Source organism: Mixia osmundae, assembly GCF_000708205.1.
Source record: "Mixia osmundae IAM 14324 unplaced genomic scaffold scaffold_1, whole genome shotgun sequence".
Taxonomy (NCBI): Eukaryota; Fungi; Basidiomycota; class Mixiomycetes; order Mixiales; family Mixiaceae; genus Mixia; species Mixia osmundae.
In genome coordinates, this window is record NW_014575563.1 from 474,948 (window position 1) to 487,697 (window position 12,750).

Here is a 12,750-nt window from a genome sequence, read left to right on the forward strand (position 1 = left end):
CGCGGACGGTCAGACTTGTCTCATCCGGTGCCGCAATGCCGCTGCTGCCGGTCCCTTCGGATCTTGTGCCGCCGTCACCCAAAAGAACTAATCTCGCTGTTGTCTCATCAATATATCTGCACACTGACAAAATATGCTCGGCTGCACAGCTTGTAAGAGCATAAGACGCGATTGTTCAGTCTCTTTGCGCAAGCACAAGAAGGGTGACGATAGCATATTATGCATTTCTTCATTTGGCGATCGCTATGATGATGATGTTTTCTTTGTGGGTCGATGAATGGGCACGAATCGCTCAGTACTGTCGGTGGCATGCTGAGCGTCAGCTTTGGCGCTAAATCTCGCGAGAAGCTTACGATGAGGAAACCGCCGTCAACAAGGTACTCCGCGCCGGTCTGATAAGAGCTCTTGTTTGAGAGGAGGAAGATAGTCTGTCCGGCCATCTCGGAAGATTCGGCATAACGACCGAGCGGTGTATTTGCGATGATCTCCTTGCGCAGCTCGGGAGACTGCTCGTGCGTCTGGTCTGTGTTGGTGACGCCCGGCGAGACACAGTTCACTCTCTGATACCATGCACATCAATCAGCACTTGCCAGCAAAGATGTCAATGTGACATACGATGCCGTACTGAGACCACTCGGCGGCGAGTTGCTTGGCCATGTTGACGACTGCACCCTTAGAGACGTTGTAGAACGTCTGGGTAATGCCTTTGTTGCAGATGTGCGAACTCATGCTGGCGATAATGACGATAGAGCCTTCCTTGTACTGAGAGTCGACGAACGTGCGGGCTGCAGCCTGGCAGACTGCAAACTGTCAATTGCAAGGGTCAGCTTGGCATAGCCGCCGAGGTCAGAGGCACGTACGGTTCCATAGACGTTGGTGCCCATCTGCTTGTCATAATCTGCACGCGTAATGTCGAGAGCAGGCTTTACGACTGCGATGCCAGCATTCTTTTGCGCCCGTGAGGGAAGAAAAGCTCGAAAGAGAGTGAGAACATACTGCGACGACACCCGCAACGGTGCCGAGATCATCCTGAATTTCCTTGAACGTCTTCGTGACGAGATCTGCGTCGCCGACGTCGCATTGGTAGGCCTGTGTGTCAGTTTCTCGTACGAAAGATATGAGTCCGAATGGCAGCGGCAAACCCGGCCAGTGATGACGCGTGGATGGCGATAAGGAGCGTAAAGAGGCACATTGCTCAGCCGAGGTGCCCGCAATAGGACATACAGACAGACCTTTGCTTTGACGTTGTACTTCTTGCTGATCTCCTCAGCAATCTTGGGCGCGTCCTTTGAAGAGCGGTAGATGATACCAACGTTGGCGCCTGCCTCCGCTGCAGCTTCCGAGATGGCATGGCCAATGCCGCGGTTGCCGCTGCAAGCTTAGCGTCAGAGTCAAGCTGACGGAGCTGTACGCTGTGTATACCCTGTGACGATGATAGTCTTGCCTGAGAAGTCGATCACGAACGGCATTTTGTATGGTGTGGATCTTGCCTCGTCGGACGCTTTGCGTCATAGTGATTCACAGCCCGTCAAAAGTATATCCCCCACCCGACTCCTGTAGAGCGAAGCGTTGCTGTGACCGGGGCGCTGCGTCGAGCCGCTCGTTCAGCTGTGCCGCGCATGACAGGCCCCTTGGACGATGACGGCTTCGAAGTAGTCGACACCGGCCAGCTATTCCGGCCAGCCGGCAGCGCGACCCCTGTTGTTCAGGAGCCATCTTTCAGCTCGGCGCGGCTCAATACATTGCCGTTAAATGCCAACGGGCTTAGTCATCGGAGCGAGTTCCCCCAGAACGCTGAGAGGCCAGACAGCAAGATGCTACAAGGCTTCACGCTGCCGCCGGTCGGGCCTACAAGACCTGCAGAGCCCCTTGCTGACTCAGGCAACCGTCCGACTGCGATGAGTCCTGTACGATCAGATGTGCCCCAAAGCGTGACAAACGCTCTGGCGAGCACATCCAAGACCACGCTTGATCCACATGGTATGCAGACGACGAAAAAGGGGTCCGGATTCAGTTCGCTGGGCGACTCTCTTAGGAGGATGATTGCGTCCGGCAAGATTACGCAAGACATGCTAGCGCAACAGAGACGCAAACTCGACCCGAACGAGTACGAAACCCTCCGTTTGTATATTGACCGAACGCGAGCCCCTAGATCGGCTGTGCTAGACATACCCACCGTCCAAGCCTCAGACGCGCGACACCAGCAACAGACCTATGAAGCCGAATTGCATCTCATCGCTTTGCAGAACCGACGGGACGGCCTCGCAATGCAGATGGCACAGCGAGCAAGCGCACACGGCAGTCCCAACAAGCCGGGCTCACGACCAATCGATCTGACCGCAGATGATGCCTCCGATGACTCAGACGAAGTCAAATTTAGTGGCGTCACTCACACCATGCCAGACGTAATCATGGACGTCCGTCCCGTCTGCATAGGTCAGCTTGAGACCGTCGTTCTCATCATGTACAGCGACCTTGAGGAACTGAGGCCCGCTGCAAGTGCGACTATCAACAAGCCGGCATTGCTGCCCGTCAGACTACTACGCGGTCGCGATATGAACGGCAAGCCGACGCTCAAGGTGATCTCTTGCATCAGTCACCGCGACTTTGGCGTCGTGGATGTCAAAGTCAGCGAGGCGCTGGCGCCTCTGCTGACAGCCAACACTACGATGGAGCCAGTCACTCCAGAAGCCTGGGTGGTGCTCTCACCCGCCGACAGGGTCAGTCTAATGCTGACTTGAGCGCCTTATATGCTGACATAAGCTGCACAGCCTGCGATGCTTCAGATGAACATCCTCCTACTAACGCCATCTGTCAACGTCACTCGTGTCGGCAACTATCTATCGGAACGCCGGTTGACTTTGAGCCATCCGACTGATTACAACCCTGCTTTGCATGGAGGCGCTCGCTACAGCAACCCCCATAGCAGTGCTCTCGACGCGAGCAGATCGGCACAACAGCGACGCGAGGACATTGCTCGAGCGCTCGCTGGCGGCCGGGGAAATCAGACCCAGGCGGCACGCACAATAGAAGTCAAGCGCGAGCAGATCGACAATGTGTTCAAAGGCATTCAGAGTGGCCTCGACCTTGGCGAAGTTCAGCCTGTCGACACTGTCGTGACGCCACTCTACCCGCATCAGAAACAAGCATTGTCCTTCATGCTTGACCGGGAGATGCCAAGAGCATGTGATGTGCACGGTCAGATCACAATGGTCTCGGATCCTGCTCTTCCAGCCCAGCCAGACTCGACGGCAGACCAGATGATCTCTTTGTGGCGTCCTCGCGTTGACGCATACAACAGGCTCACGGGCTGGACGAACGCTGTGACAGATGTAGAGGTCGACAAATCTAGCAGACCGCCACAGACCCTCGGATCGATTCTAGCAGATGACATGGGGCTTGGCAAAACGATTGTCATCATCGCTCTGATTGCTCACACGCTCGCTTCGGCCTCCCAATGGGCAAATGCAGAGCCTACAGCGAACGCAACTGATGACACTTTTGATGCTGTCACATTGCATCCAACCACGAAGATCAAGGCAGTACAACCTGACCCTTCGAGACTGGGGGCATTGCAGCCCGTCGCAAGCACGAGCTCTGCAGCCAGCGTGAAGTCTGCTAAACGCCGCAAAAAGAAGGCAGAGGAAGCGCAAGGCAAACGCAGTGAGCTAGCTTCGGCGCGGCTCGAGGCTCTCGTGACTCGTTCGCGCGCGACCCTAATAGTCTGCCCTTTATCGACCGTACAGAATTGGGAGTCTCAAATTGCGGAGCACACTAAGCGCAGCAGTGCAGAATTTGGCAAGGCCAAATCAGCCAAAGCCAAAGGCTTGTCAGTCTACATCTACCATGGCAACAACAGAACACAGTATGCGCACGATCTGGCCGATCACGACATCGTCATTACAACATATAGTATCCTCGCGACCGAGTATTCTCGTCAAGGGTTGCCCGAAGATGATACAAGCTCCTCAAGCGATGACAGCGTCGAGATCATCGAAAGCATGGCTGTAGAAGCAAAGAAGGAGAAGGCCAAGGCGCGAAAGCGCAAGCGCAAAGCGGAAGGCAAGCCTAGTGTCCTTCAGCAAGTCGAGTGGTATCGCATCGTGCTCGATGAGGCGCACATGATCAAGGAGCATTCGACGATACAAGCGCGCGCCTGCTGTGATCTTGCGGCATCTCGTCGCGCCTGCTTGACCGGTACGCCGCTCCAAAACACGCTCAATGACCTCTTTTCGCTGCTCCGCTTCCTGCGACTAGAGCCTTTTACTGAGCGACACGTCTGGAACACTTACATAGGCAGCCTAGTCAAGAATCAGGATCCCATTGGCATCGCCCGATTACAGGTCGTCATGCGTCACCTTGCGCTTCGTCGAACAAAGGAGACGAAAGATAAGGATGGTCAGCCAATCTTGCGTTTGCCAATCAAGAAGGACGAGATTCGCTACTTTGAGCTCGATGAAAAGGAGCGTGCATTCTACGCGACCTTTCATCGCAAGTATCAACGAGACTTTGCAAGTCAAGAAGCGAGCGACACTTTACTCAAGAACTACTGTCACATTTTGCAAGAATTGCTGCGCCTACGACAAATTTGCGCACACATGTCGCTCGTACGCGACTCTGAAGAGGCCGGTCCCGATGGCGTCAAGACGGATCTGCTGCAGACCATTGCTGACAAAGGTCTGACGAAAGACCGTGCGCTTCGTCTGTTCGCAAGCATGCGAGAAGATGGCGTCGCTCAATGCGCCGAGTGTGGTGGCGAACTCCTCGCCAACGTGGAGAATGGTACGACAGAGGATGCTGAGCAAGAACCAAAGACGATCAAGCGCACCGGCAAGAAGATAAAGGCGACATCCGCAGACGAAACGATACCCATACCGGTCCTGACAAGGTGTCAGCATCTCTTCTGTATAGCCTGCTTCCGCAAGACCGTGCCTGACTTCCCGCACAATGTCAAAGCGGAAACGCGAGCTGCCTGCTCAGTCTGTAGCCAAGACCTGTCACCTGTCCTCGACGCTGAGCAAGTCCAGCCCGATGACCTCATCAGCATGTTCAGGCAGATGGATTTGAGTCGGGAGAAAACAGACAAGCAGAAGCGAAAGCAACATAACACGGTCGAGCACAGCACGAAGACGCGGGCTTTGCTCGCTGATCTGTTCCCTTTTTCGCAAGCCAACCCTACGTCGGCGAATTATGCTGGTGACGGGGCAGATTTTTCTGCCGTCACCCCTGAAGAGGAAGATGACTTCAGGCCTCATAGCGGCCAAGTCGTCAAGTCTGTCGTCTTTTCGCAGTGGACAGCCCTGCTGGATCGGTGCGGACTTCTTCGCAGGCTTTGGTCTATGCTGATATCCGTTCGTAGTACGGAGGATGCGCTGAAGGAATGCGGCATCAAATTCAGACGCCTCGATGGGTCTATGAATCGCGATCAGCGTAGTCGCTCGATGGAAGCTTTTCGCCTCGAGCCGGACTGCGAAGTCTTACTCGTGTCTCTCCGTGCTGGCGGTGTAGGGTGCGGACCAGATGATCTGCAATCGTAGCATTGAGCTGACTGACTTGCAGACTCAATCTGACAGCCGCCCAGCGTGTATACCTCCTAGAGCCTTTCTGGAACCCTGCTGTGGAGAACCAGGCAGTCGATCGTATCTATCGCTTAGGTCAAACGCGGCCAGTCAAGATCAGTCGGTTCATCATCAAGGATTCGATCGAGGCCAACATGCTTATCGTGCAAAAGCGCAAGACCGAACTCGCCAATTTGAGCATGACACAGACAGTGTCCAAGGCGGAGCTGGCGAAACGCCGTGTCGAGGATCTTCGTACTCTTCTCAAGTAGCAGCTAGAATGCAGCAAGCAGCATTAGAATGTAATCCCATGACGGTCCTGTTGTGTGCTTTACGCAAATGTACAACAACAGTAACGCAGATGTAGACTATGCAAAGACTTTGGATCGACTGAAAGCACTCGACTGGTCTAAGCTCGAGAACGAGAGATCGCTAATTTTGAAGTCAAAGTTGAGCCGCTCGCCGATGCGACGACCGAATCCGCCAACAGTCGTATCGGCGATTTCTGCGCCAACAATGTCATTCCAGGTCTTCTGCGGGAAATCACTATAGTCGCTTCGCTGCGTGAGGTACGCTCGCAATAGATTTGGCTCGATACGCGCAAGATGTCCCTCCGAAAGGTAGGATTTGAGAATTTCGGGCCGCACGATGAAGACGTTGCCGAGCTGCCGTAGCATGTCGAAGCGATCTGACAGTGTGGATATACCAAAAGCTGCGATGCTGTCTTGATAGAGAGCAAGATCTTTGGTGAGCATAAGGCCGCCAGCCGCGCTGACGACGTAACGCTTGAAATGATCAAGCAGCAAGCTGTGGAAAGACACGCCGATTTCAGTCAGCACGGTCTCGCAGTTCTTGCCAGATAGTGTGCCCCGTGTCGTCTCGAGCACGAGCGCTAGATAGTCTGTACAAGCTATGCACGGCTCTGTGTTGACCCTGGAGAAGGCGACATCGTCGTTTTTGGGCTTAAAGTCCGATTTCTTCTGCTTGCTGGACAGCATTTGGGCTAGCCAGCTCACGACCCCGTCAATTAGATGGGCCAGTACTTCGTTGATCTTGCCTTCGATGCGCATTCCAACGTGAGTCTGAAAGCTAGCCATCTCCCTCCGAACCGTCACGGAGCCTCCCGCCAGAGGCAAAATAGCGACCGCAAGATAGCGTTGCCATAGATGTAAGATCAAGTCGATGGTATGTAGTGTGGAGAGATGAGTCAGGTCAGGCATCATCTTGCTTTCATGATCAGATACCTGCGTCGAAATTCTGCATTCGCCGTTAGCTGAGGCCAGACTGTTGACAAAGCAAACATACGTGCTTAGGGAAGTCTCGACGTAGGCTCGCCCAATGTTTTCTGCAAGTACTTTCATGAGCGCAAGTGCATTCTTGGGCACTTCCGCGGGCGGGGATAGCTCGACCATCCTTCCTAACGCCTCAGAGTGCCACTTCAGGATCGTCTCTGCCACATCGAGCCGTAGCTCGCCTTCGACAGGCGAAAAGTGTTCGAGGCTATGCGTCTTGCTGCCGGTGCCAAAATTGTTGGTCAGCGAACTGAGTTTCAACAGTGTCTTTGCCCCTCGTATTGGCTCGCCAGATCCTTGCTGAGGCGAGTCTGGCATCGCTTGATCCTCCTCGGTCGTAGCATGTCCTCCGATGTGCGCGCTTTGAGCTGCAGCGGTCATCTGAGAAACTAGCTTGTCAAATAGAGTATTAGTCGTCTTTGTTTTATGAGTGGAAAGATGGTAGTTCGCAAAGCGCAGCAAGTACCCGGCATAGAGCTCTGTGAGGCTCTTGCTCTCTCTATCGAGATATCTTGCACCTTCGAGATGCTGCACAAAAACTTCCTCGACTGCCTGGTCAAGCATTGCAGCGAGCGCCGTCGTACCGGGCGCAGTGAGTGCTGCAGCGTCGGATGTCTGTCCGCTGGCCGTGATAGCGTATCGAGAGGCAGCATCTGTGGTAGTCTTGAAAAAGTCATTAGACTTTAGATCCTCGACAAGCGCAATGGTGCGCGAATGAACAAAGTGAAGCATGCGTAGGAAGGCAAGCGTTGAGGTCATGCTGGCGGTCGTGATGAGTTGCTCGCCAAAGGGCTGTATGACCTGAGCAAAGACTCGCTGCAGGAAGACCTGCATGACCGCCGGAGGATCTGGGAAGACAGCGCGGATGATTTGGGCCTCCTGAGTGACCGTCAGCCGGATCTCTTGGTACAAGTCATCGAGGCCTGGCTCGGCAGAGGGGGCAGGTGCATTTGGGTCCGGGAGGGTGTCCCACATTTCACTCTGGGTAATGGCGCCGATGTCCTGTATGCGATCCTTTGAGATGAAAAAGTCGTGCTGATTGACGTAGATCTGTATACATGAGAGGCCTCCGTTGAAATCGAGTAACGTCCGCGCACAGTGGGCCATCATCTTCGGATCCCCCTTGCGATAGTAACGATCGAAGAGCTTGAGGACCTCCTTCTCGAAAGCCTCGCAATACTTTTCAATCGCATCGCAGGTCTTTTCGCCGCCTTCGATATCCTCTATTTCTCGTGCGACACTGGATAGCCTGCGAATGAGTACGGCAGCTTGTGCTCGCCCCTCTCGACCAGACTTGCGCATAGCATCGAGACGGGACGTATCGCCTCTGGAGAAGTCATGATAGTATTGTATGACATCTCGCGCGTCCGAAGCGCGCTTGCGCAGTCGATCTATCGATTCGAGCTGCTCACCTGTTCGCATTTTGCGGTAGGTCAGCTTGCCGCGCGCTCGGCAGGCGTGTCAGAACGAGCCTATGCGTATTGCCGTGCTACCGACCTCAGAGATGCGTTTCTCGAGATTGCCGAATGACCCAGAAACAGCCTAGAGGATCCGTCAGGCCTGGACTGCGTGTGGCTGGGCTATACTCACCGTGAAGTTGTCCTTAAGCTCCCTGACTTTGAGCGAGTAAGCTCGTTCAGACGCGGCGACAGCTTTCTCGATTGAAGTCGTCTGAGAGGCGACTTGACGTCTCAACGGTAAGAGCTGATCGACTGTTGTCTCGAATAGCTGCAGGAAAGGCTGTGGATCCAAGCCTGCTCACAAGCATGATCAGTCGTCGTTGCTGCAAGCTCATGTGATCGACTGACTCGAAGATGGGTTCTTGGCGTCTGCTATGAGCTGATCCGTGAGGCCCGCGATGAAGATGCTCACGCTGAAATCGGGTTGTCTGAACGTGTGAGGATCAAAGGCCATCCGACTGTCTTGATCTGCCATACTGCCAGCCCGCCTGGGCCGCTATACTGGCGGCGGGAGGGGGACGGTGATGGCACTAGAGCTGAGACAGACGTATGTTGCGCCTTTTGAGGACCGCCATTGACGGGGGACGGCTCAAGCTCGAGCGCGCAGCCGGCGGGTCACTCGTCACAGGCAAGAGCGAGAGAGACGACGCGCTTGCATGCTCGTCGTCCAAGCGAATCGCGGGCAAATGCAATGATCGGACGGCCTAGATGGACAGCGTGACCACATGTACATCTGATGCTCCTCCACATTCTCGGCGCAGGCTCAGTAGGCTCACTCATCGCAGCCAACCTGCGAGCCAGCAATGCGCTACATGACATCCGTCTGATCGTCCGCACGCCTCTTCAAGTCAAAGAGCTCGCCGCGATCAAGCCTAGCCCGAGCTGGTCCCAGGCTGATGTACCGGGTCGAGCCAGCACGACGGCTCAGGTCGACGAAGCGGCTGAGGACGAGCCTGCAGAAGCCACGATCATCGTCGAACAGTCGGGCGTCACGAGCGACTATGCTGGTTTGCAGATCGAATATGCCGGTCCATCCAGTGAAAGTGCAGCCCGAGCCACTCAGTCTAGCGGATCGCTAGGTCCTGCATGGACAGCCCAGCTGAACGCCCTGCGTCGGACGATTCGACACACGCGCGACGACTGGATATCCTCGCTCATCGTCACCACGAAGGCGCAATACACAGCAGAGGCCATATACCCACTCAGATCCCGTCTGTCTGCCTATTCTACCATTGTCTTCCTGCAGAACGGCATGGGCATTCTCGACGAGATCAATACCAGCTTATTCCCCGATCCAGAGGATCGTCCCTCCTATATCGTCGGCACCTTGACCCATGGCATCTGGCGGAAACCCAGTCAAGGCAGGGCATATCGGCACATCGTCTGGGCGGCACAAGGCGAGCTTCAGTTCGGCGTTCTTCCCAGTAACCCCGTTCGCGAGGTCATGCAAGTCAAGGTCAACAATCCTGCATTGGATCCGACGATCGAGACAGCTGTCGTGCCCGATCATCTCACAGTGACCGAACCTGACGCTGACAGTCTCGAGAAGACCGTCAAAGCCTTGCTGGAATGCCAAGCGCTCCAGCCACGTCTCAATCGCCTAGCAACATCGCAAATGCTGCAATTACAGAAGTTAGCGGTCAATTGCGTCATCAACTCGCTCACAGCCATCTTTGACGTGCGCAACGGCAGACTGCCCGACTCTGAGCAGTTCGATGGATTAGCCAGTGATATCTGCGATGAGCTCAGCAGCGTGCTTGCTGCAGATTTTGCGACTCGTGGCGACGTCGCCGTCGAATTCCAAACTATGCAAGAGTATGATCGCGCTCGATTCCCTCCCCTGCATCGGCTAGCCGGCCCTACTCTGCTTGCAAACGTCCAGCTCATTGCTCTACAGACTCGCAAGAATGTCTCATCAACTCTTGCAGACATTCGCAATGTTTCTGAGACTACAGAGATGTATGCAAACCAATCGAATCGAATGGATCTCACTGACGCACTTCGCAGTGACTATATGAATGGCTACATAGCAAAACTCGGCAGACGGCACGGCATCCCGACGCCTGTCAATGACATGATGGTCCGATTGGTCAAGACCCAATTGGATCTGCGTCGGGTGGCCACAGCCAGACGTCAGGCGAAAGCCGCGCGACAGGCCAGCTCACGACGATCGTCCTCGGATAGCGTCTAGCTCACGCGCGCGTTTATCGGAGCAAAAGCAGTCCTGGCGCATTTTGCAGCCACTGCTCGCGTAGGATCATGATGTCACGAGATGTCAAACGCCGGGGGCACTTGGCGTGTACAATGTTGTATCTCCTCTAGATCTGCAGTAACCATGCGAGCATTTAACCCGCTGCTATGTCGGTCCCTCGTTAGACATCGAGCGTTCAACAAGACTGCAGCAAGTCTATGTCGCTTTTCGACCTCGTCAAATCTCCAGCAGCAAGCAGCGCGCGACCAAATCGATGGGCAGGACACAGCTCGTCGTATCGAGCCACTTGGCCTAGCTCGCATCATACAATCACACATCAAGGTACTTTTCTTCGGCGCACCGTCACTCGACTGACGGTTGATCACAGGCGCATGGACCAATGACGCTGCCACGATATATCGCGTTCTGCCTCTCACATCCGACGCTCGGCTATTACACTCGACTACGGCAAGCTGAAACGAGCGCTGTCATTGGTCGGAAGGGCGACTTCGTAACCAGCCCCGAGATTTCGCAGATATTCGGAGAGGTATGAGCATTGCAGCTCGCCAACTCTGACGGATCTGAATTGCGCACGTAGCTCATCGCGGTCTGGCTGCTCAATCAATGGCAGACACAAGGTTCGCCTGCACGAACTAGACTCGTCGAGCTCGGACCCGGAACAGGGACACTGATGCAAGACATCCTCAGGGTGCGTACAGCAAAGTGCGTCGCGTCAGATCGCGCCCAAGCTGACCCCATGGGACAGACTTTCAGCAGCATCAAGACCTTTGCTTCAACGCTCGAAGAAGTCCATCTCGTCGAAACATCCCAATACATGATCGGTCTACAGCGGGAGAAGCTACAGCAGCTTATCGAGGCGCTTGGTGTCAAGCTACACTGGCACGACAGGCTCGACGGCATTGCGCCGGGCAAGTGCTCGCCGCATCATGCTGCTTCCATACCTTGCTGAATGTATCAGGCAGATCCACAAGTCTTCACAATGGCAATCGCGCACGAATTTTTTGATGCCTTGCCGGTAATGCTTTTTGAGGCACGTCACGAGCAGCGCTTTGAGCGAACGCTCATCTGTCATCAGTAGAAGCTTGAAGATGGCCTGCGGGAGGTCTATGTCGACTTTACAGACAAAGAGGAGTACGTCATGGCTCAGAATTCCATCTGCCAATCTGACTCGTGCTACTGCAGGGCTTCAGCAACCTTTCACCTGGCGCTGTCGCCGTCGCCGACGTTCACGTCGACGATGTACAGCACGCAGGAGCGGTTTGCTAAGCTACCGACGGGTACCCGTATCGAACTCTGTCCGGACGCGTTACTTATCGCCGCCCAGCTAGCGAAACTCGTTTCCGCGCATCCGACCGATACGGCGCCGACGCCGCTGATCGAGGCCAAACTCAAGGCAGGCGGCGCAGCCCTCATCATCGATTATGGTGACGACCACTATTTCAGCGATTCTCTTCGAGTAGGCCAATAACCTTTCCCGCCACTGATGTCTGACGAGCAGATAGGGCTTTCGCAAGCATGAAGTCGTTGACTGCTTTACCGATCCCGGCAACACCGATCTGACAGCCAACGTTGACTTTTCATGGATCAGAGAGTCCATTCAGCCGTATGGTGGGTCGATCAGCGCAATTTTGGTCACGGTGTTCATCTTTGCCCAGCAACGTGCTCGCGTACACAAACACAACGGTCGTTCCTGCTCGCGCTCGGCCTGGGCTTAAGACTCGAGCGCTTACTTCAGACTGCGACAGATGACCGAGCAGAACAGATGATTGCCTCGGCAGAAAGACTCGTCGACACGTCTGGCATGGGCAAGCAGTACAAGGTTGTCGCGATTACATCGAAGCAGAACGCAGAAGAGCCCTTCCCATTTTCGCTGGGCGAAGTGGAGACACATTAGCAACCGTGTACGTCGCAGCGGCTAAAAGTGTGTGCAGATATATTGATGAGACAACAAGGAGATTAGTTCTTTTGGGTGACGGCGGCACAAGATCCGAAGGGACCGGCAGCAGCGGCATTGCGGCACCGGATGAGACAAGTCTGACCGTCCGCGCCGGCTTTGCATTGTGTCCCCGCGGGCATGACGGCTTCGACTGGCCAGTCCTTGGCTGCTGCTAGTCCGAGGCCACCGAAGCCTAGGCCTGGAACGTTTTTCGCCATTTGCATCGATACCCAATCGGACCCATCGCCCGCAGCAGAGGCCTGTTACAATCGTATGGGTCAGCCTTGTTCGA

General features: G+C 54.9%; 6 protein-coding genes across 6 annotated transcripts; 3 read left to right on the forward strand and 3 right to left on the reverse strand.

Annotated features, from left to right (window-relative positions):
- Window positions 1-243: 243 nt before the first annotated feature.
- Window positions 244-1,469, reverse strand: L969DRAFT_14229 (uncharacterized protein; the record flags this gene model as incomplete). Its single annotated transcript, XM_014714874.1, has 7 exons — window positions 244-312; window positions 354-560; window positions 616-807; window positions 861-947; window positions 997-1,089; window positions 1,143-1,371; window positions 1,423-1,469. The coding sequence occupies 7 exons, from the start codon at window positions 1,467-1,469 to the stop codon at window positions 244-246; spliced, it is 924 nt and encodes a 307-aa protein (XP_014570360.1).
- A 150-nt stretch (window positions 1,470-1,619) lies between these two features.
- L969DRAFT_91492 (uncharacterized protein) lies at window positions 1,620-5,830 on the forward strand (the record flags this gene model as incomplete). Its single annotated transcript, XM_014715181.1, has 4 exons — window positions 1,620-2,720; window positions 2,772-5,311; window positions 5,360-5,509; window positions 5,560-5,830. 4 exons carry the CDS (start codon window positions 1,620-1,622, stop codon window positions 5,828-5,830), a joined length of 4,062 nt encoding a protein of 1,353 aa, XP_014570667.1.
- Window positions 5,831-5,926: 96 nt separating this feature from the next.
- L969DRAFT_91493 (uncharacterized protein) lies at window positions 5,927-8,785 on the reverse strand (the record flags this gene model as incomplete). Its single annotated transcript, XM_014715182.1, has 5 exons — window positions 5,927-6,815; window positions 6,864-8,262; window positions 8,323-8,392; window positions 8,441-8,604; window positions 8,659-8,785. The coding sequence occupies 5 exons, from the start codon at window positions 8,783-8,785 to the stop codon at window positions 5,927-5,929; spliced, it is 2,649 nt and encodes an 882-aa protein (XP_014570668.1).
- A 261-nt stretch (window positions 8,786-9,046) lies between these two features.
- Window positions 9,047-10,501, forward strand: L969DRAFT_91494 (uncharacterized protein; the record flags this gene model as incomplete). The annotated part of the gene is made up of 2 exons (XM_014715183.1): window positions 9,047-10,269; window positions 10,318-10,501. 2 exons carry the CDS (start codon window positions 9,047-9,049, stop codon window positions 10,499-10,501), a joined length of 1,407 nt encoding a protein of 468 aa, XP_014570669.1.
- A 144-nt stretch (window positions 10,502-10,645) lies between these two features.
- On the forward strand, window positions 10,646-12,416 carry L969DRAFT_91495 (uncharacterized protein; the record flags this gene model as incomplete). The annotated part of the gene is made up of 9 exons (XM_014715184.1): window positions 10,646-10,843; window positions 10,890-11,048; window positions 11,100-11,210; window positions 11,268-11,430; window positions 11,485-11,552; window positions 11,601-11,653; window positions 11,705-11,978; window positions 12,025-12,130; window positions 12,178-12,416. 9 exons carry the CDS (start codon window positions 10,646-10,648, stop codon window positions 12,414-12,416), a joined length of 1,371 nt encoding a protein of 456 aa, XP_014570670.1.
- Window positions 12,417-12,421: 5 nt separating this feature from the next.
- L969DRAFT_83885 (uncharacterized protein) lies at window positions 12,422-12,750 on the reverse strand. The gene has a single exon (XM_014715185.1). It carries the CDS (start codon window positions 12,674-12,676, stop codon window positions 12,479-12,481), a length of 198 nt encoding a protein of 65 aa, XP_014570671.1. The 5' UTR covers window positions 12,677-12,750; the 3' UTR covers window positions 12,422-12,478.